Below are 22,339 nucleotides of genomic sequence, written 5' to 3' on the forward strand. Positions count from 1 at the left end.
GACTAGAACGCGTACTACACGTCCGGGTACAGGTTCAAACTAGGAATACAACTTAAACTGGAAGGACTAGAAGGGTACAACAACTGGGTAGGGTTGGACACTCTACTCGCGGGGCGAGTCTTCTTCTGGGGTGGTACGTGCTTCCGGGGAAACAAACGGCTCGTCGTCCTCCGGGTTCCCGTTCTCCTGGGGCTGAGCAGCAACTTCTCTTTCTCTGACAGCAGTAGACCCTTCGGGGTTCTCGGGTGGAGCTCGAGGGCTTCCAAAGAGCGTCCCCCATCCTATGACGGGTGTCCCAAGTAGAACATGGTCTTCTCCGATGGCCGGAACTGGGGTCCCACTCCTGGTCCATTCTTGCATGCGCCGGTCTCGGGCCTGTCTGAGGCTCTCCTGTGCCACTGCTTCACTGCTGATTGCGGCTGCGGATCTTGCCTCGGCTTGGGCTGCTCGGACCTGTTGGAGCCTCACCGCGAGTTCAGCTTGCTCGGCACGATTGGTCTGCTCCCTCAGCAGGTGGGCCTGCTCATCGAAGAGTTGGTCCAAAGCGGCCAGATAGTTAGCCACTTGGTACAAAGGGTCTACTTCATGGCGGCGCCGTTCCAGGCTTCTCATGCGGGCTTCCCAAACAGGGGTCCTGATGGCCGGCGGAAAGAACCTCATTGGCGTGGGTGCTAGGTGTTCTTCGAAAATCCGGCATAGGTACCGGAGTGCCTTTCTGACAGCCAAGGGATAGGTGTCTTGGTGCCTGAATCCCGTAGCGGTCACTCGCCACGACTGGATGTTGGGGTGGCGCTCACTTCTGGCGATGACAATGATCACCCTGCAGCGGAGAGTGCCATGATGCTCGTACTCTCTGCTGTAGTACCTTGGGCGTTCCGTAACGCCAAGGCTTTCCAGGGCGTTGATCAACAGGCTGGGGAAACCAGGTGCAGCTTGGCAGTCGCCCTGGGTCCATCCTTCCTCAGCCATCTGAAAATAAAGATAGAGTGAATATCTTGCGCGAATATTTGCGGTACACAAAAGGGGTAGATGGTTTTTATTTATGGCATCACGATGGGGTACAACTTCATGGATACATGGTTATTAGAGCAAAGGTTCTAGCTTAGAGACTACTCCTATCATGGGGATTCTTCCTCAATTCTAAAGGAGCGCTTCTTCAGTGGGAGGTGCTGATCCATCACATCATCCTCGGTCTGGGTTCCTTTATCCCAGTGGGTTTCTTCGGGTTCTTCTTCTTCAGTCTGAGTGCCAACGTCCCAATGGGTTTCCATGGGTTCTTCCTCTTCTTCGTCTTCCTCTATCCATCCACCTATTCCCCAGCGAGCCTCGTACTTCCGCATCTGAGCTTGGAGAGCGGCTAGCGAGTTCTCGGCACGTGCGGCCCTTGTCCGCTGCTCTTCCAATTCTGCCTCTTTTTCATCCATTTGGACTTGGAGAGCGGCTAGGGAATACTCGGCATGGAAAGTCCTCGACCGTTGTTCCTCCATCTCCTGGGTTGCTTTTTCTGCTCTGTGGACCTGCTGTTTCAGTTGTGCTGCTTGCTCGCGATAGAGCTCATCCAGGCCGGTGAGATAGATGGATAGGTGAGAGACCGTGTCTTCCAGGTCTTCTTCTTCTCTTCCAAGTCCTCTCATCCTGGCAATCCATGTGCGTCCTCTTCCTTCAGTCGGCGGGAAAAATCCCATAGGAGTACGCTGGAGGTGATGCCTGTAGATCACACGCAGACGTCGTAGAGCTTTGCGGGCGGCTTTCCGATAGGTATCCGGGAAACGGAATCCAGTGGTAGAGATGAACCAAGGGTCCACATCAGGATAGCGGGTGCTCCTTGCTATGAAGATCATCAGGTCGCACCGAAGAGTACCCTTGGAGTCGTACTCCCGATAGAGAAACTCTGGTGGATCCACAACTCCGATGCGTTCCAGGCTGAGTATCAACAACTTGGGAAGGCCGGGCTCTGCGAAACAGATTCCGCCAATCCATCCATTGTCAGCCATCTGGAACAGGGCAAGAACCAAAGGTGAGTGTTTGTGTGAGGAAAGGATTAAGGATAGAAAAGTCCTAAGGTAAAGGGTCTAAAAACGGGTTTCGCTCCTAGGGTCACGTCCTACGGCCAACCTACGGCTCTGATACCACCTGAAGCGTCCCCTCATAAGAGAAGACTTAAATGTGATACAAAACATCAGTCCCAGGAGGCTGATGCCACATTTATTACATCAGATGGTTCAAAACCTTACAAACCTTGGCGGACACTCGATACAGATGATAATAATAATTAACCAGGCTACGACATAACACCAGACTGCAAACCACATAGGGTCTACTACGGGCTCAGAGTACTGCGACAGCGGAGGCATCTCAACAGGGCCGGTTCCACAGGCAAGGTTGGGTGTAGAACGGTAACCCTACTCGGCGTCGTCTGGCACGAAGTCTGGATCTTCTTCTGTAAAAAGTAAGAGTGGGGTGAGTACAAACGTACTCAGCAAGTCCAATCACACCCACGGAGGGGGTTTATATCAGAATAATATGCATTGGTAAAGCAAGGATAAGGTTACGGTTTAATTTGCGGAAAAACGATATTTCATGCAGGGGTTTATTTAAAGAGAGCCTTTATGAAAATCAATTTCAGAAGTAACACGGAGTTTCCAAATTTTAAACTGCTACCGGACTCCCCGTCCGTCGTAGCACACGGCACCACTGCCGGAACCAATTCCCAAAACAACTCACACCAGCCCATCCCAAGGAAACACTAGTTATGTGACCACACCATAACTCGCCCAATACCGTGGGCACGGACTATTCGAATAGATTCTTAACTCTGCAGAGGTGTGCAACCTTGCCCACAAGTAGGATACCACAACTCGAACACCGTCGTATCGGTGTAGATCCCAACATAGCCATTACCCACCATAGCTAAGCCTGACAAGCCATCACGGGATGTACCAAGGGGTCATCGACCGTTCACTCAGGTATAACCGGGCATAAGTCACTCGGGGCTTATCCCTTTTCCTTAGTCACCCGTTGCTCTCAGCTCTCCTGATGGCTATCACACCAACTAGTGGGATTTATGCTACGCCGTTGCCCATTCAACGGTCGAGTGGTTTGCACGATAGTGGAGTTAGGTGAGATGACACACCAACTCGGTCCTTAGACACGACAAGATGGATATCTCCCTTCTTTGCCCTGCCACACAGGCATAAGCACACCAATCGGCAGTTCACACAGAAATGCCGTCCATCCCGTCCATACTCATCTTTCGAAAATCCACATTTTATTCCCTTCCCACACGCACACATTTTCTTTATCAAATAAATTATATTATGAGTAGAGTCCTAAGCGTTCTAATATCGATTAACGTCCAAGCAAAATCAGACATTAATCTAGGTGGTCAAGGAATGGTCAACACAAATCAAGGGGTGGCTATCCAACCGTGTTTTCATGCAAGTAAAACATATGCAACTTTATAAAACAGGCCATTGGGTTGTGTTCATAAAAACTAGGACAGAAACATGCATCAAAGGATGGGATTGAACTTGCCGTCTTCGAAGCCTTCGGGGAAGTCCTGTCCTTCGGGCTCGGGGTCGCGGAACTGATCCTCGTTCTCCTGCTCACAGTACTGCTCGTTGACGGGCTCTCCTTCGTTCACTCCGCGGTCTACAGCACACATAACAAGCATCCAATCAAAACAAGATCTAACGTTGAGCTCGAATCGGAATCACATAAAATATGGAGATAGAAGTGGCATTTTTGAGTGTCTCCCTAATGGCATGGCCAAGATTTGGTTATGAGTGGCGTGGTAAAAGTTTCGGGTTAATTAGAGCTCGTTTGGTACATAAAATGATAGGTTTTATAAAGGTTCGTGGGTTGGTTAAGGGGCCAGGGACCTGGTTGTGAATAATCTTGAGTAGACAGGGGTCTGCTTGTAATTTTTGGAAGCTTTTGGGTTATCCTGGAGAGATCAGGGGTCTATTTGAAATTAAGTTTATACTGGAAGAGGGTTTATTTGCAAATATATTAGGGGCGGGGGTGTTTCTGCAAAAGGGCAAAAAGGGTGGAGGGTTTCTTTCAAAAATAAAGGAAAGGGGAGGGGCTTTTGGGCTAAATGCCCTTTCCTTCCCCTTCCTCCATCCCGCAGAACAGGGGAGGCGCTCCCAGGGCGCCGGCGGCGGCCTTCGCCGGCGGCCCCGGTCATGGCGGCGGCCCGGGTCAGGGGAAAAGGAAGGTGGGCCCATGGGGGGTCGAATCCCCTCCTTAATTCGATTGGAGGAGGTCCGTGGAGGTGGCGCCACGGTGGCGGGCGGCGGCGGGCGTGGGGACGGCGCCATGAAGCTCGTCGGCGGCCCGGACTTGGGGAAAAGGAGAAGGGAGTCCCGAGGGCTCTTAATGCCTACCTCGGTTCAGGCTGTGGTGGAGTGGGAAGGTCTGGCCACGCGGACCGGCGGCGACGGGCGGAAAGGGGTGTGGCGGCGGCGCTGTGTAGCTTGGGAGAGGGCTGGAGGCGGCGGTGTTGCTTGTGGGAGGCGGGGAGCTTCGCGGGGGCCCCCTTTTATAGAGCAAGCGAGGCGGTGGAGGGTGGCGTGCGCCGGTGAGGAGGCCGGCGAGCGGCGCGGGGCGCTTTAATGGCGCCCAGCGTCGCGACGCGGCGGCGGCGCGGGCGGCGAGGCCGGGGCGAAAAGACGGCTCGGGCAGCGGCGCGGTGTGCGTGCACGTGGAGGGCCCCAGGGGTGCTATGCTTGTCGTGGGGCGGCGGCACTGGGCGGCCGGCGGCGAGGGCGGTTGCTGCGCGCGCGGGCGGCGCTGGGCGGGGCGGCGACCGCGTGCGCGAATCAGCGGCTTGCGCGGCGTGCGGCGCGGCACGCGAGCTAGGGAGGCGGGTGTGGGGTCGGCCGGGCGCGGGCGCGCACAAGCGTGGCCAGGCGGCCACGGCACGGCGCGGGGAGCCCGTGTCGTGGTAGCTCGGTGCGCCGTGGCGCGGTGCGTGCGCGTGCTTGCGCGGGTGCGCACGCGTGGGCGTGCGTGGGAAGTGGCGGCGTCGCGAGCAGGGGCGGTGCGCAGGCTGGGAGCGCGCGCGGGCTGAGCGGACGGCGGCGTGGCGTGGCACGGCCGCGCGCGCGGGCGGGCCGGTGTGCGCCGCGGCGCGGCGAGCGCTGGTGTGCGCGCGTGCTGGCCGAGCGGGCGTGGGCGCAGGGCAGGCCGGGGGCATGGGCGCGCGGGCGGGCGGTCGCGGAGCGTGACCGGCGCGCGGGTGCGCGCGGGCCGAGCCGTGCGGAGCGGGGCAAGGGGCCGGGGCGGTGGTCTGGGCGCGCTTAGGGAGGAGAGGGGAGGTGCGCGCACCGGAAGCGGCTCGGGGCAGGCTCGCGCGTCGGGGAAGGAAGGGAGGAAGGAGAGAAGGAAGAGAAAAGAAAAGGGTGAAGGAAAAAGGAAAATAGGAGGAAGAAATAAAGAAAAAGAAAATGGGGAGAAAAGGGAGAGAGAGAGAGAAAGGAAAAGGAGGGGGAGGGGCGGTGCGCGCCAGCGGCGACCGCGGCCGCGGTCGGCCACGCGCGGCGTGCGGGCCGCGGGAGGTGGGGCACGCGGTCGGAGGGGAAGAGGGAAAAGGAGGGGGCGGGATTCGCGGCGGCCGGTCACGACGCGTCGCGTTGGATGGGAAGGAGATGGGACGTGGAATGAAGTCGGGTGTCGGGTTGTTCGGGGAAGGTTCTGGGGATTAGGGTTCAGGGTTTAAGGGAAGTCGAGTTCAACGAAAAACAACTTATCGCATGATTTGTTTAGTGAATTTTCAGGATGTTACAAAAAGCTACTCAAAATTTAATTAAAAAATATGCACAAAATTTTAGTTGGCTTATGAGAGGTACTTCAATTGACATGTGCTCAATTGAACTTCGGCCAAAATCAAGTCAAAAACTAATTAAAACTAAAGTCCTTTTGTGCAAATTTGCAAATGTACAAATAGTTCAAAATGTGAGTTTGAAATGAAAATTTGCATAACACGAAAGTTGTAGATCTTGACAAGTTATGCAAAAGTGGTATTCAACACCTTTTCATTTGAGCCCTCTAAATAGGAGATATTTTTAGATTACAGAGAGGTCCCTAGAATTTTCAGAAATCGCAAAAGAGCACCTATCTCCATCTCTCTCTCCCGGCTGGCTCTGTTTCGCCCGCCGCCCGCCGTACGCCGCCGGTGGACTTTGTCCACCGCGCGCCCGCGGCCAAATGGACCCGGGAAGTCCCACAGCGCCACCTGGCCCGCCTCTTGGCACCTCCTCACGCGCACACGCGTCCCAGACGCTTCCCCGAGCCGCCACGACACCCCCTGCCATGCGCCGCGCCGCTGGCAGCTCCGCCCGCTCGTCGTTCTTTCTTCGCAACGAAGTCTTCTCCACGATGCCGCCATTTTGATGAAGATCTGGTCCACGGTTTTGGAAGGTCCATGAAACCCGGGTAGATGGTCGATTTTGAGAAAATCGGCAAAACTCCTCGCGCGGGAAGATTCCCGCCTCCACGCCGTGGCCCTAGACGCCGTTCCCGCCTCGGCCTCCTGACGGCCCTAGACGCCGCCCGACGCCCGTCACCTCCTCGCCCGCAGCGAGGCCCTAGACGCCGTCGACGCCCGTCGCCTCCGCCAGTCCCGAGACCGACGCCCGTGCCTCCACGACTTGGCGTCTTCAACCGCCGTCCGCCTCCTAGGTTTTGTGGCGCAAACTAAGAAACCCGCATTCCGTCGCCGCTTGCGTCCTCGATCCAGGAGTGGACGCCATAGCTGCCGCCCGGCCCGAGCTCCTCCACGGCAACTCTCCGTCGACACTCGACGCCCGTGTACCTGCAATCCAAAGACCAAGCGCACGATCACACCGCATGGTTGACAATTCACTCATTACAGGCAGGATAGAGTACTCACATTCCTCATTTTTCCTCTCTGAAACTATTTCTTACATAAACTATGCCATTCAGAAATTAAGCTGTAGCTTTTGCGCATTTAAAGAAACTTACAGGAATGAAAGATATGCCTCGATATACCTTAAAACTTGTGCTGCCAAGCTCAACAATGGGAAAGCCAACTCCAAGGTAGCCCAAAATCTTGAGCTTTTCTGCACCGGTGATCCTCACGGATGGACCATTGTCCCTGTCCACCTCGTGCAGCAGCAGCCGCTCCAGGCTTGCAGCATCCTCGACGATGACTTCGCTCAGTTCCTCCCTCTCTCCAAAGGACCTGTCTGAGATGGCCAGGTATCTGAGCCTCGGCAGGGAGATGCATAGCCGCCGGTAGCCGAAATTGGTATCTAGACTGATAGCCTCAATCCCGGGGCTATTAGAGATGGTTTCGTGCAGTTGTTCCTTGGTGATGACAACGTGGCGGAGATGGAGATGGGTCAGGCAGGGGAAGACGGGCGAGCTGCAGATGCCAGCGGCCGGAAAGGTACATTTGGTGATGTCGAGCACGCGTAGCAAGGCGAAGCGGAGCGCGGAAGCGGGCAACTCAGGGTGGTTGTGGGAGAAGGGGAAGTGAAGGGTAAGTTCCTGGATGGAATCAAATATCGGCACGCGCAACCAGGCGTCGAAATGGCCGACGTGGGGGTGGAGGTAGACGGATCTGAGTGCGAGGCGTCGGGCGGGGCCCGGGTGAACAGCGATGATCTGAGAGATGACCGGATTGCGTTCGTCTCCGAAAAAGAGGGACCTGAAGAAGCTTTTATCGTCGACGTCGAGGTTGAGGGGGGCGGCGTAGCGCCAGATGTGGCGCCAACGGCGGGAGAGGACGGCAGTACGAGCGCCCTCGCCGGAGTCTAGGAGAGTGACGATGTCGCCGATGACTTGGTCCGGGAGGCGGCTGATCAGATCCGGGCCCTCATACGAGGGAGCCCCGGCGCTGCCAAGGTCGGCTCTGCCGCCCCTCTTGCGCTTCCGCTCCCGCTCCCCGGAGAAGAAGATGCGGTCCATCGATCGGTGGATTCTGAATGAAAACGCAGGAGACGGGCCATGATTATCTGCATTTCTGAATCTTGAGTGCGTTGCATTCTTTTTTCACCAATACACTCTGTTCGCTACATCCGGCCAACAATGTTTTTCTCTCACACCAAATCAGCATTAGACGGCAGCCACCAGTCAGTCAGTAGTATTTTTCTTTCACAATAAATCAGCAACAGTCACTAGTCACATCACAACAAACAAACAGAGTGCCAGTGAATCAAATTTTCTTCCCGTTGGAAGTTTTGGAACAAGATCATGACGAAGAAAACTGTGAATCAATAGTTTGTTCGCAGAGATTCTGAGTGCACGTGGTTTTCCAAGCCGCCGAGGTTTGTTTTGGCCATTTGCAGTTTTAAACACAAACCAGAGCTTTCATCAGCACACTGGTATACAAAAACGTGTCTTCCCACTGGCTTGCTTCAGATTAAATTATCTGTTAAGCAAAAGGATTTAGAGTTGAGAACCTTTAGGATTCCTTAGACCTAAAGATTCATTTTGATGTGCTGGTTACTGGTTTCTGTATTCAAGGAACAGTATATATGCGATGTGCAAGCACCCGACATGTCAAATTTCACTAGCTGTAAAGGCATTTTGAAGGCAGCCAGCTAGTCATGGTATGTTCAGGAGCAACCCACCCTAACTAGTTCATATTAGTTTACATCTTATGATCCAAGTTGAATTGTTGATCCTGACTTCTCATTTCTGCAGGATCATCACAGTGAGGATATTAAGTATGAAGAGGTTGGTTCTTTTGGTGTAAAGTTTTTGAAGTATACGGACACACATTTGAAGTATTAAACGTAGACTTAATAACAAAACAAATTACAGATTCCGCTTATAACCTGCGAGACGAATTCATTAAACCTAATTAATCCATTATTAGCAAATGTTTACTGTATTGTCAAATCATGGTGCAATTAAGTTCAAAAGATTTGTCTCGCAATTTACACGTGGACTGTGCAGTTAGTTTTTGTTTTTATCCATATTTGATATTCCATGCATGTGTCCAAACATTCTATGTGACTTTTTGGCCAAAAATTTGCTGAGAACTTCACTTTCTGCAGGAATTTATCGTGAACTCCAGGGGCAACAAGCTGTTCACTTGCAGATGGATACCGCAGAATTTTCAGCCTAAAGCTTTGATCTTCATCTGTCATGGTACTACTACCCTCAACCCGGGTCTGTACAAGCAGTTCCCAGCACAAAATCAGACACACTACTGCCATTCTTGATTTCTCTTCTGCAGGAATTGCAGCAGAGTGCAGCATATCAATGAGAGGTATCACTGTCACCCTCTAGTTTTGTTGATTTGGCAGGAGTTTTTGAACAACAGATGTGGGTCAAATATAGTAGGAAATAATAATTTCGTTCAAAACAATAGTAGTAGGAAATAATAAGCTGCACAAAAAAAAATATTCAGATGCCGCAGCTCGGTTGGTGCGGGCTGGATATGGCGTTTATGGGATAGATCATGAGGGCCATGGCAGATCATCTGGACGGAGGTGCTACATACCAAATTTCAGCGACATCGTCACAGACTGCTCCGATAGTTTCATGAGTATTTGCGGTATGAATTGAATGGCATTATTTCACTGAATAGACGCACATTCTGAACCATGATGGTACCTGAATTCAGAGAAGCCGGAGAACAGGGAAAAGAAGAGGTTCCTTTACGGCATCTCTATGGGCGGAAGCGTGGCGCTTCTCCTCCATAGAAAGTCGCCAGACTACTGGGATGGTGCCATCTTGCTTGCTCCTATGTGCAAGGTTTGGGCATAGCAAGATGAAATGCTTACTTTCAGCTTCCCTCTCAAGCCTGTGGTATTGGACTTGTTATGTGCCTGACGGAACATTTTTATTTCTGTGGTTAATCTCACAGTTCCTGTTTCCTGATCCAATGATGTCAGGTCTCTGATGACATGAAGCCTCATCCAATAGTCGTCAGCGCTCTGACAATGATTTGTGCTGTTGTGCCTAGTTGGAGGATCATACCCACACCTGACATCATTGATAAAGTCTGCAAAGATCCAGAGATGAGAAAAGAGGTTAAGATACTAAACTAGTAATCGCGTACTACCCAGCGACTACACAATTACAATTGAGTTCGTATTTAGTACCTTTTCTTTTGGATATCTATGTACAGGTTCGTTCCAATCCATATATATACAGAGGAAAGCTCCCCTTGAAAACATGTCATGAACTCCTGATGGTCAGCCTAGACATTGAGAAGAACTTGAATCAGGCAATTCCCTTTTGCTCTCATCCTTGTTGGGGAACTATTCTACTGTTTGAAAGCATGGTAAAGGATTTCAGTTATTCAGGTGACGATGCCATTCCTGGTCCTGCACGGTGGAGATGACATCGTGACGGATCCCTCCGTCAGCAAGCTGCTGTTCGAGAAAGCATCAAACAGGGATGAAACCTTCAAGCTCTACCCTGGGATGTGGCATGCGCTAACAGCTGAATTCCCTAACGATGTTGAGCGCGTGTACTCTGACATAATCACTTGGCTAGAGGAAAGGGCAAATTGTGCAGGTAGTGTTTCAGAAAAGAGTAGCGCATCTAGTGTCTAAGAGATGCGTGGGGTTCACTTATCACTTTGTAACAAATAATGCAACGTTCAAGGATGGTGTGCAGTTCAGTATTATTGGATCTCTATCAATTCAACTACACAGAAATCGAATTAATAACCCAAGGAAAACAAGAACATATCTTTGCAATACTTTTCTGTTAAGGCAAGTCTGTAGGCATTTACTACGACAATTTTGGCATTCATGATGGTCGGGAGCAGGTTGCTCCCCCCCCACCCCCCGTGTCGTCCAGAGGGGCGACTCGGGCGGGCCGTGCCCTCTGCCGCCGTCTCCGGCCTCTCCGGCCTCCCCTGCCCCTCGCCGCCGCCGGAGTAGCCGGCCGGAAGTCCGCGCCGCTGCTAGGATGGCGGCGGGGGCCCCTTTCCCTCGCCCTCGCAACAACCCTCGCCCCTCCTCGCGGCCGCATGTGCCGCAAACCCTAGCCGCCGCCACACCCCCCGTCCCTCCTCCCACCCTCACCGTCGCTGGAGGGGCGCGACTACGCCGCGCGGCGGCGGGCTGCAGCTGCGGCTGCGCGCGGATGGCGTACCGTCGGGCCCACTACGGGCGGGCGCGGCTGTCGAGCGCGCGCACTGCTGGTGCGGCGCCACATGCGAGCTTGGGCGTCGGATCCGGGCCTCTGGGGGCCGGATCCGGTGCTCCGCACCCCGGATATGCTGCGCGGTGGCGTGGCCGTATCATCGCTGTCGGGGCCTCCCATGGGTTGTGGCGGTGGCAGCTGCGGTACCAGGAAGGACGGCGCCATGGGTTGGGGTGCGGATCCATGCGGGTCTCGTGGGCTCGCCTCCGCGCCCTCCCCCGTCCCACCCCCCCCCCCCCGCCTCCTTCTCCGGCGTCGCCTACCGCCGGCGGGTTGCGCTCGCTAGCGGGCCCCCTTTCCTCCGTTGGCCCGGTGGCCGCGGCCTCCGTCCGAGTGCCGCCCTCCACGTCGTGCCCGCGGCTTGGCTGATGTCGGTGGCCTGGGGCCCGTGGCCCTTGTGGACTACTCTGCTTCCACCGACGCCGACAGCCTAGGTGTCTCGGCCATCCCAGCCGTGCAGCTCGCCTGGCGCCGCCTCTGCCCCAGCCTCCCGCGCCGGTGCCTCCCCTCTTCCCCGCGGGGGCGAGCTGATGGCTCCACCCGGGGGCGCAGCACATCCTCCACACCACCTCCGCTCCGGTCGTCTCCCTGCACTCCGAGCCCCCCATTGGCAAGTACCGGCATCCTCCGAGGATTGAAGATTGAGGTCTAGGCGAAAGCCATTTTCCACCTGTGCGGGCCGACGACGACGACGTCCTCGGGACGCCGTCTTCCTTCTTGAAGGCGTCATCAAAGGGCCTCCTCTTCCTTGCGCCATTGCCACTGGTGACGACCGTTGCTCCACCGCCGTCTTCCACAAGTGTCCGATGTTGGTGCCTCTACTTCGTCGACGCTCTCCTTGTTGTTGGAGATACCATATCAAATGCTGGGCGTCGCCATTACCGGCCCTCCCTCCTTTGGGGCTTCCTCCCCCCGAAGGGCGTTGGATGGCGGTATGCGGCGTTCGGATGAGCCCCCATTGGTATTTCCATCAGCTGGAAGGGAGGTCGTCGTTTCCTGTGACGTCTTGGTCAGGCTGCTCCTCCCCACACTTAGCCCCCATTCTGTTGGCAAGCCCTCCCAGTTCGTTGGAGGGTGGCCACAGGACGGCGTAGCCGCGACGGGTGTGGTGGTGGCATTTTGGCTATGGTGAACCTGGCAAGTAAGTATCTCGGCAGTGGCTCCCTCGGAAGACCACCACTCCACCCTTCGTGTTTGCAATCTTTTTACAAGCCTGTTGGTGTTCCTTTGGATTCTGTTGTTGCTCCACAAGTACCAGCTGCTGGCGCCTCTACTTCGTCGGTGCTCTCCTTGTTGACGGGATATCAAAATCAAATGCCGGTCGTCACCTCTGCCGGCCTTCCCTCCTTTGGGGCTTTCTCCCCTCGAAGGGCGTTGGATGGCGGTATGTGGCGTCTGAATGTGCCTCATTTGGTAGTACCGTCAGCTCGAAGGGAGGTCGTCGTTTCCGGTGACATTTTGGTCAAGATGCCCCGCTTACCCTTAGCCCCCATTCGGTCGGTAAACCCTCCCAAATCGTTAGAGGGTGACCACAGAGCGGCGTAGCTACGAGGGGTGTTGTGGCGGCACTTTGGCTGTGGTGAACCTGGCAAGCAAGCTGTTCGGCGCTGGATCCATGAATAATTGGTAGAATACATTTGATGTACTCTTGAGCTATATTAGAATTTGTGGCCGAGGTAATCTTTGTAAGTGTCATTGTAATGGCTCCGTCTCGGAGCTCTTTCGATCAATGAAATAGTAGGTGGGGATCCCCCGAATTTGTTCGAAAATTTTTTGGCCTTCATGATGCACATCCACAACCACAAATGACCAAACTCCGCTTGCTAGCAACCATAAATCCTGAGCAGCGTGAGGAAATCTGTTCTGTTTGCAGGTGAAGGGTCACCGGATATAAACACTCAGCAGATTCATCCACGAGGGAAGTCTGGCTAAAGCACAAGTACCTTGAGGAAGAAGCGCTTTGTGGAGGCGAACAAGAACATATTAGCTGTTCTGTGTGCGGACCGGATGAATCATATGAGCCGTTCATCTGCAGCATCATGTGTATCGTCCTTGTGACAGAACCAACAAGTTAAACGGCTTAATTAAGCATAATGACCATCATTTGAACGCATCAGGCGCATTAGCTTAATTAAGTGTAACCTGACAGGCTGTTTCCAACCCACAGGCCGATCGAAACACACCAGAGGTCTCGCGCGACGGCGAGCACAGACAGTACCAGCATAATATAATTTCACAAAATAGATAATAACATAAATATTTACAAAACAACTTTAAATTTAGAATTTACATAAAATAAATGACAGCAGCGGAAGAGAATATGACCTGAGGGAAGGAAATTTGATTGAGAACCAATAAAACAAAACGATAACTATAAACACGTGAGGACGTCACATCGAGCCCACTGATGCGAATCCTAGTTAGCTTCTATACCTGAAACAGGGTAAACAACAAACCCTGAGTATACTAATACTCAGCAAGACTTACCCGACTTTTGGGTATACTTAGCCCACATATCTAGACATGCAAAGTTTTCTGGCTGGTGGATTTATATGCAGAAAAGCATCTAAGAGTAGATCCTTAATTTCAAAATTTTAGCTCCAAATTATAGTTATAAAGTTGCTACACAACTATGATTTACAGATCTAATACAATCAATGTGAAAACATAATTGATTAACTAACATCAACATGTATCATATCATTTCGTTTCATTTCCTTACTACGATGTGACTCGGAGATCAAGGTGCTCATGTCCGAGAGCGACTGACGGCGAATCGATTCGATTTAACCTTGCAAGGTGGACCTAACCAACACGGCACGTATTTGCCCCGTCGGACAATACGAACCAACCATTCCCCTCACCGCCTCGAACTACAGAACCGCTCCACCTACATATAGTCAGCCGGGCTCAACGAGAGACCACCAAAAGTAAACATATGCATCCCAATTCTCCGCGACTACCCGACTCGCCCCTAAGGGGTGGTGATGAAGTTCTGTACTTTCGAAATGAGGCAGTACTAGGCTTACCGGTTTCGACTACCTCCTACTTCCGGCATGCAGTTAGTACAATTCAAACATGATCAGCAGGGCCGACAACGGTACGGTCCTTAACCGACACAGACGGAGCTAGACAGTTCCCGTCCGGTCTCCAATTCTTTTCCTTTCCTCCATATTCCAATATTCCATAATCAAATCATAAAGGCATCATATATCTCGCGAGTAACAGGACATTACTCGACTTCTACCGAATCCTAATTTTAGCATGGCAAGGATAACGCCATATACATACTAGTATTCCGACCAATGGAACCTAGGAATCATGCAACTAGGGTTTCATCCAACGCCTAAAAACTTAATGCATAAGCAAGTAAATACATATATAACATTTCATGAGTTAAAATAATAGATTATGCTCCGGAGCTTGCCTGGGATTAACACTAAGTCAGTATTAGTTAGATGATACTCGCTTGGCGAGCATTCCGGTCCAAGCATGTACTCCTGGTTCTTTGCCTCTTCTGGATATGTCCACCAAACATCGTCTTCGTGTTCGGTTCCAATATCACGTCCTTCATGTGGTTCATCTATCTACCTAAATGAGGTGCAATAATGCATATGTATGAATACACAGAGGTACAATAGACAATGCATCAAAAAGAACAAGCAAGCCAGATACAAGGTCACGACTGAGCATCCATAAGCATGAAGGTCATGAGCTAGCTTTAGCTAATATGCAAATAATATCAAGTTTAAACAAGAGTTGCATGAGCAACATCTAACATGTCATACATGACTTATGATCACCAGAAAACATAGCATCCAACCCCAAATTAATTTATCTAAAGTCTTTCTTAATTTATTTAGATAATAAAACATATAGGCATATATATATATGATCATACATGTAAAGTGCACAATAAATTCTACCAAAATCACAGTAGATCACCAATACTCCTAATAGTCTACCGCATAAATTTCACATGCTCAGGTTTTATATTTTATTGATTATAAAACAGACAAATCTTTATTGCACTTAATCGTGTGAGAGCAAGTTAAATGTAAAACTTCATATTTTCTCTAAACACATGTCCATATTATATTTTTTTAGACCAAAATAACATCATACAAGGGCAGTGGCCTCACATTTTTCCATTTTTACACATTTCTATTATTTATAAACTATTTACTTAGCATTCAACAAGTTAAATAAAAAACTCGGTCATACTTCCCTCAACGAACTTTAAATTTTTTCCACAGCGCACACATCACAAGAATAGCCTACCATAAAAATTTCATATCATTTAGAGCACTATAACTGCAGTTATGAAAAAGACAAGCAACACTAGCATTAAAACCTTAACGAGCATAAATCTATTTTTACAGCAAATATTTTCAACTAACACCCATCATATTATGATTCCAATGAATAGATCTACTCACAAGGATTCCAAAACATCTTAAATTGCTATTTTACGATTTTTCTACTATTTTCTATGGATTTTCAAAGTTTCAAGCGATTTGGTCCCTGAAACACTATTCCTATGAGTCTATGACATTGCAGAAAACCCCCTGCACTTGTTTGAATTTCAGCCCAAAGTCCTTGGTCGCGAAACAGAGCAGGGGCGCTTGGGAAAACGCCGATTCCGGCGACGGGGTGGCTTGCCGGCGGCGATGGAGGAATGGAGGAGCATGAGGGAGGCTAGAGCTACCTGGTGGTGCGCTCGTTCGGGGTCGGAGGTGATCGGAGAGGCGCCGACGGCGGGAGCAGTGAGAGGCGGCGCTCGGCGCGGCGTGCAGCGGTGCTCCGGCGAGGGAGGGCGGCGGTGGGTAGGCCGGTGAGCATCAGCAAGTCGAGAGCGACCCATTCCGAGGGTCGGTTTGGGCGGAGGAGAACCGGGGAAGGGAGCTCGACGTGCGGGTGGTCTGGGCGGCGGCGGCGGGTTCTGTTCCGGTAAGCTGGTGGCCGGAGCGGCGGTCTGGCAATTCGGGGAGGTGCCATAGGAGGTGGGGAGTGCTCCTGGAGGGTTGGTGGAGGTCGGGGCGAGCTCAGACAGCGGCTCGGCGTGAGGGTCGGGCGGCAACCATGGCTCTGCTCGAGGAAGAAGAAAGAGGAAGGAGAGGGCAGTGGGCGAGCAGCAGCAGAAGGAAGGGGCGGCACAGCGGCAACGCGGGACACGCGGAACGCGCGCGTCGTTCGGCGGTGCCGTGGCCAAATTGGCCTTGGTGACCCGGCAAATATCGGGGCGTTACAGTCCTCCCCACCAAATACGGCGCCCGCACACAGATCCTCTCTAAGTGAGGCTGGCCGGCATCTCCCGCATCTGGTCCGGCGAGCACCCGGGCTCCACCCACTGTTTTCTGGTACTTCGGACTATCCAGACCAGCAACTTCTGGCCATCTCAAAAATCTGAGAGATGTTTTCCTCTATCCAATATACTTGTTTGAATCACATCTGAATTCACCTTTTTCTAATTCACACTTGACGATGTTCAAGATCAGAAACATGCGACACCTGTAACCTGTTCCTGTCTATCATTTCCCAGTGCACATGTCAAATTTATCTTCCACTGAATGGGAAGCTCCCTCTATCACTTTCACCCATCTCAGTTTGATTGGTTTTCGCTTGAAGACTTTTCCTGCAAAGGCAGCATGAGAAAATTATATGTTTCCTTAGTGCCGAAGACTGATTTTTCTCTGACATTTGAAGAACATTCCTCGTTTCAATGTGTTGCTAACGAATTGTCTTCAGGCAGGCCCACTATATATATGGTGCAACACCTCTTGTGCTCTTATGGTCAGTGATCGCTTGGACGTAGTCATACGGCGTTCAAAAAAAAAAATCCAATGGTATATTCAGAAACAATCTGCCTTGTTTCTTTAGGTTTCTTTGCCTTGTGTGACTCTTAGTAATCGGTTTTATGTTTTTATGCAGGCTCAATATGGTGATAATATCAAGTACGAAGAGGTTAGCTGTACCATAATTCTGTTGGCCAGTTCATTTGTTACCTTGATTTTTTTTTTCTTCTTCTGATTCCATCAGTGTCTTTGCTTATACACTGCTGCACGCTTTGTACAGGACTTCGTAGTGAATTCACGAGGAAACAGGCTCTTCACCTGCAGGTGGACGCCGAAGGCATTGGAGCCCAGAGCTCTGATCTTTATCTGCCACGGTACCAACGTCTTCTCCTTACAATTCTTCACTTAGTCTCTTGCTTGTGCCTTGATTGAAAACTAAAAAACCAACTTCTTTTGTTGGCTCAAATTTGCTAGGATACGGAGCTGAGTGTAGCATATCTATGGGAGGTACAATCTTTAAGTATCATAATTTATTCTGTTCATCAGAGAAAACCATCAACTAGTGACATGATAATCTGAAACTTACTTAAAATACAGACACCGCTGCTCGATTAGTACACTCTGGATTTGCTGTCTACGGAATCGACCATGAGGGCCATGGTAAATCTTCAGGATCGAAAGGCTACATATCGAACTTCAGCGCTGTCGTCAAGGACTGTTCTGACCATTTCAAGAGTGTCTGCGGTGAGGATGAAGCTGTAAATCCCAGTTGTTATGTATCTAGCATTGTACCTCATTGTTTGTTAACTTGCATAGCGATTTTGCATTTTCAGAGAAGCGGGAGAACAAGTCAAAGAAGAGGTTCCTCTACGGCTTCTCCATGGGAGGAACCGTGGTGCTTCAGCTCCATAGGAAGGATCCTCTCTACTGGGACGGTGCCGTGTTGCTTGCCCCTATGTGCAAGGTCCTTATCTCGATGGAATTCTACAACAGAAATAACACGCATCTCTCTGCACCTCATGCTACCATTTAATTTCTTCTTGTCAAGACAAGAGACAAATGGTCTCAAGCCTTGTACCAAGATTTTTCATTCCTCGATCGACTACAGACCGTTTGTCTTGCTGTTTATTTCTGTTCTCGATCGACTACACTTCATTGTCACACATGATATCAGATCTTTGACGGCATGCGTCCCCACCCGATCGTCGTCAGCGCACTGAAGATGATCAGCACCATTGCGCCTAGCTGGAGGGTCATCCCTGCCACGGACATGATTGACAAAGTCTGCAAAGATCCCCAGCTCAAGAAAGAGGTAACAATGAAGAACACCTTTTGTCATACACTAGGAAGAAGAAATTAAGAAAATGAACAGAATCAGAAAAGCTCGTTGCAAGCATACTATTGTTGGTTGTCTGTCGCAGACGTATTCAGTGCTGCTACGTGTCTGAATTCTTGCACAGATCCGTTCCAACCCGTACATGTACAAGGGGAATCTCGCGCTGCAGACTGGCCGTGAACTCCTCACGGTCAGCCTCGACATCGAGAAGAACCTGCACGAGGTGAGATGCTTCGCCTCCTATTTAGTTGGTGAAAAATTATTAGTTTTGGTACTGTAGCACATTTCGTTGTTACTTGACAAATAATGTTCAATTATAGACTAATTAGATTTAAAAGATTTATCTCGTACTAATTAGTTAAACTGTGTAATTATTTATTTTTTTAACTGCATTTAATGCTCAATGCATTTATCCAAATTCAATGTGAATTTTTTTTGAAAACTAAACGGAGCCTGACACCACCGCATGCGGCGTTGGAAATACCTGGACTCCTCCGTTGACCATGCTATTGCTGCCACTCTATGATACGTGGATACTTCGCAAAACTCACGTACCGGTATCGGATACCGTATCGGATACCCATACTCCACGGATACTCCCGGATACGTATCCCGTAAGTATCGGACTATTTAGGTATTTTCAAATAATAAAAATAAATTGGATACTCGTGGGATACCTGTGGATACCTGTCCGATGCCTTCAAACCCTAACAACACCACTCAATCGCTTCGTATAAAGGTCCTCTGTTCAACTGTGCCACCCTCTCATCCCCACTTGCGCAGCTGCAGGCCCGCAACAGCCTCGCACGGCTCCCTTGCTGTCACCGCCGCTCTGCCACCCGCCCACGCCTCCTCCTGCTCCTTCCCCGCTGCTCATCGCTCCCTTGCCGTCACCGCCGCCCGGCCACCCTCCCGTGCCTCCTCCTGCTCCTTCCCCATCGCTCGTTGCTCCCTTGCCGTCACCTCCGCCCGCCCACCCATCCGTGCCTCCTACCGCTCCAGCGGCTGCGCGGCCTGTCCAGACAGAGGCCTGTACATCTGTTAAATCACTATTTAGGGTGGTGCTGCACTGCTGGAGCTCGCCGCTGGCGGGCCGCCACAGCCGCCGGAGCGCGCCTCTGGACGGCCCGCGCGGCCGCTAGAAAGGGAGAGGAGCCACGGCCGCCGGAGTTGGCTGCTACACAGAGAAAGAGAGAGAGAGTGCCGGAGGTTGGGGAAGAAGATGACCCCATTCGTGGAACAAACGAACATGTAAGATAAGATTGATTCTTTTTTCCTTTGCCCCTTCCCTTTTCTAATAATTATAGAACATATGAATATATGAGTTTACGACGCATTATAGTTCCTGGAACTTCTATTTTCTCACATTCTAGTTCCTGAAATTTTTATTTATTTTTATTTTATATATATTGGCGTATCCCCGTATCCTTATTTTTGGAAAAATGGCGTATCGGAGTATCCCCGTATCGCGTACCGGTGTCCGTATCGGTGTATCCGGGCAACATAGCTGCCACTTTGTAACCATCCAGTTAACATCCAACGAGATACGAGCATCTCACAAAGTGATTGTTGCCCTCTGGCAGGTGTCGTTGCCGTTCTTGGTCGTGCACGGCACCGACGACGTCGTAGCCGATCCCCATGGGAGCAAGCTGCTGCACGAGAGGGCGTCGAGCAGGGACAAGACCCTGAAGCTGTACCCCGGGATGTGGCACGTGCTCATGGGTGAACGGCCGGAGGACGTCGAGCGCGTGTTCGCCGACGTGATCTCGTGGCTCGAGCATAGAGCCGGCGGCACCGTCCCCGACTCCCTGGCGAAGCGCCATGAGCTACTATAATGTAGAAGAGGAGGTTGTGGACAAATTACTCATTTAATTCCGGAGTACACGCATGTATTGAAAAAAACATACGAGCATCGGCCGGCCCTGACTTTTTGGTGACCAGTACGAAAAAAATAATGGAGGCCCCATTAACTATAAAAATATAAAAAATCAAATTGGTAATCGGCATGATAAATAGGTAGCAAATCGGCGATTTGTAGACAGCGGCGGCGTCTCGCGAGAATGTCAAGGAGGCACTGAAGCGTGTAGTTGGGCAGATGTTGCAGAAGTTGTCCATTGATTTTCCTCTATCAAATCAGGGCGCGACTTTATTCCTCCAACTGGACAGAGATGTCACGCCCAACAATATAGGTTACAAAATTTATGAGGGGGTCATGGGTCTGTTTGGATACATAGAGATAATAGTTATTCGTCACCTTTTAGCTCTAAATTACCCCACCTGTTTGGATGTATGAGGGATAATTTTAAGTTAAAGTGGATTATCTCTCTCAAAATTCTTAGCCCCTTCAAGAAGTGATAATGGGGCTAATTTAGTATGAACCCCACAAAAAATGTGAGTATACACACACCTAGATATGGAAATGAGAGAGAGGGTGGGCATTAGCCCATGGATCCAAACAACCTATCTTGGGCTAATGCTTAGCTTACCAATTTAAGACTAAATATTAGCTCTCAAAATTAGTGCTGGGTTAATGTTCCAAAGCCCATGCCAAATACTTAGATGATCCGAGTCTCTTTCAATACCTAATTGAGCTGGCTTATAAGTAAAGATGTTACATGCTTCATAACATAGAAATTTTTTGAGGCCCCCGATTTTTGGAGGCCCGGTGCGGTCGCACCGTCCGCACCCCCTCGGGGCCGGCCCTGAGCATCTAAGAACAAGATAATCTATAAGAACCTAGCTATCCTAGCTTGGCTAGCTCGAAAAAGAGAAATATCTAAAAAAACTGGATCCAACAAACTTTGCAAAGATTCGCCCTCGCTATCTCGCTAGCCATCCCCGCTATCTCGCTCGGCAAAGATCCCGAGCCAAGGGGCTCAGTATCTTCTCCTCTCACGCTCTGCCATCGCCTCTTGCCCCGTTGTCGCCCCTAGCTTGCCGTTGGCAGTGGTCAGCTTCGCCACTCGTCCCCACACGCCGGGAGGTTGCTTGTCCTCACCACGGAAGCTCGATCGTCCCCCACACGCTCAGTGGCTGCTCATCCTCAACCACATGCCTGGTGGCTGCTCGTCCCTATCCACGTGCCCGTCCTGCTGTTCCATGCTACCGGTGGATGAGCAACAGCTGGTGGATCTCGATTTTTTTTGACGGGTCAACGGAGGGGGAGAGGATCCCCACCTGGTTTTCTATTTTTATTCCAGTGGCCCTCAAATGGCCGGATAGTTAGTGGTTTACATTTTACATATCAGTTTACGTTGCCAAAGAAAATAAGGAACACCATAGGTCTCCGAGATGTCGCTCAGCACGCGGTAGACGACAGCTCCACAATTTCAGTCAGAGGTCCATTCACGACCGGTCACCAGTGGAGCTCAATTCGCAATGCCGGAGGTTGATGCGCGGCTAGCGAAGCTTGATTTGCGGTGTCAGATACCGATTCGTGGTGCGGAGTTCAACTCCAGTGCAGATACCGATTCGTGGTGCGGAGTTCAACTCCAGTGCTCCACGAACGTCGGCACGACGCCACTGTCATCGCTTGAAGCTACAGCATTGTTGGAGCGTTGGCGTCTAGGCTGGATGCTGCTGCCACCATGGATGGGAGTGGAGGGGATGTCAGACCCGGGGTGATAGGACTGCTCACGGGCACATAATTTTTTAGAGTAGGGAGTACCGCATGGATACATCCTACCTCTACTGTAACTACTCATACAGCGATAGGACTAGCCTAAGTACAAGGAAACTACTCGACCCACTCGGAGTAGGACTCTAAACGTACTCGGCTAGGACTTTCCATGTAACCATGTTCTCCCGGACTATATAAGGGCGAACAGGAACCCCTCCAAGACGTCGAACAATACCAGAGGGAATACAAACCACCACACAGGACGTAGGGTATTACGCTCTGACAGCCCGAACCTGTCTAAATCCTTGTGTTCCTTGCACCGTACCATCGCGTTTTGATCTCGGCAAGTCCCTACTCATAACCACTCTCCTCGGGATACCCCTAGGAGAACCCAACGGTAAAACACCGATAGCTGACGCCCACCGTGGAGCCTCTCGCCAAAGATCAACTGAA

At 51.1% G+C, this 22,339-nt stretch overlaps 3 protein-coding genes across 4 annotated transcripts; 2 read left to right on the top strand and 1 right to left on the bottom strand.

Annotated features, from left to right (window-relative positions):
- Nucleotides 1-6,944: 6,944 nt before the first annotated feature.
- Nucleotides 6,945-7,935, bottom strand: LOC120710249 (F-box/FBD/LRR-repeat protein At1g13570-like). Its single transcript, XM_039995894.1, has 2 exons — nt 7,015-7,935; nt 6,945-6,962 (listed from the first exon to the last, which is right to left on the bottom strand). Exons 1-2 carry the CDS (start codon nt 7,933-7,935, stop codon nt 6,945-6,947), a joined length of 939 nt encoding a protein of 312 aa, XP_039851828.1.
- A 510-nt stretch (nt 7,936-8,445) lies between these two features.
- On the top strand, nt 8,446-10,609 carry LOC120708585 (caffeoylshikimate esterase-like). Its single transcript, XM_039993933.1, has 9 exons — nt 8,446-8,579; nt 8,674-8,706; nt 9,030-9,123; nt 9,212-9,244; nt 9,386-9,532; nt 9,602-9,732; nt 9,873-10,010; nt 10,109-10,207; nt 10,287-10,609. The coding sequence occupies exons 1-9, from the start codon at nt 8,577-8,579 to the stop codon at nt 10,536-10,538; spliced, it is 930 nt and encodes a 309-aa protein (XP_039849867.1). The 5' UTR covers nt 8,446-8,576; the 3' UTR covers nt 10,539-10,609.
- A 6,006-nt stretch (nt 10,610-16,615) lies between these two features.
- Nucleotides 16,616-20,469, top strand: LOC120708584 (caffeoylshikimate esterase-like). Of its 2 annotated transcripts, XM_039993932.1 has the most exons (9): nt 16,616-16,982; nt 17,068-17,100; nt 17,212-17,305; nt 17,406-17,438; nt 17,529-17,675; nt 17,765-17,895; nt 18,106-18,243; nt 18,392-18,490; nt 19,851-20,469. In XM_039993932.1, the coding sequence occupies exons 1-9, from the start codon at nt 16,980-16,982 to the stop codon at nt 20,100-20,102; spliced, it is 930 nt and encodes a 309-aa protein (XP_039849866.1). In that variant the 5' UTR covers nt 16,616-16,979; the 3' UTR covers nt 20,103-20,469. The 2 variants fall into 2 exon arrangements, with proteins under 2 accessions (XP_039849866.1, XP_039849865.1); XM_039993931.1 differs by lacking the exon at nt 16,616-16,982 and having other exon boundaries at nt 17,062-17,100.
- The last annotated feature ends 1,870 nt before the right edge of the window (nt 20,470-22,339 follow it).

This window comes from Panicum virgatum, chromosome 5K (genome assembly GCF_016808335.1).
Source record: "Panicum virgatum strain AP13 chromosome 5K, P.virgatum_v5, whole genome shotgun sequence".
Lineage (NCBI taxonomy): Eukaryota > Viridiplantae > Streptophyta > Magnoliopsida > Poales > Poaceae > Panicum > Panicum virgatum.

Coding starts and splice junctions, on each gene's coding strand:
- LOC120710249 (XM_039995894.1), bottom strand. CDS start 7,935: ATGGACCGCATCTTCTTCTCCGGGGAGCGGGAGCGGAAGCGCAAGAGG.
- LOC120708585 (XM_039993933.1), top strand. Junction 9,533..9,601: donor TAGTTTCATGAGTATTTGCG/GTATGAATTGAA, acceptor ACCTGAATTCAG/AGAAGCCGGAGAACAGGGAA. Junction 9,733..9,872: donor TGCTTGCTCCTATGTGCAAG/GTTTGGGCATAG, acceptor CAATGATGTCAG/GTCTCTGATGACATGAAGCC.
- LOC120708584 (XM_039993931.1), top strand. CDS start 17,062: ATGCAGGCTCAATATGGTGATAATATCAAGTACGAAGAG. Junction 17,676..17,764: donor CCATTTCAAGAGTGTCTGCG/GTGAGGATGAAG, acceptor TTGCATTTTCAG/AGAAGCGGGAGAACAAGTCA. Junction 18,491..19,850: donor TCGAGAAGAACCTGCACGAG/GTGAGATGCTTC, acceptor GCCCTCTGGCAG/GTGTCGTTGCCGTTCTTGGT.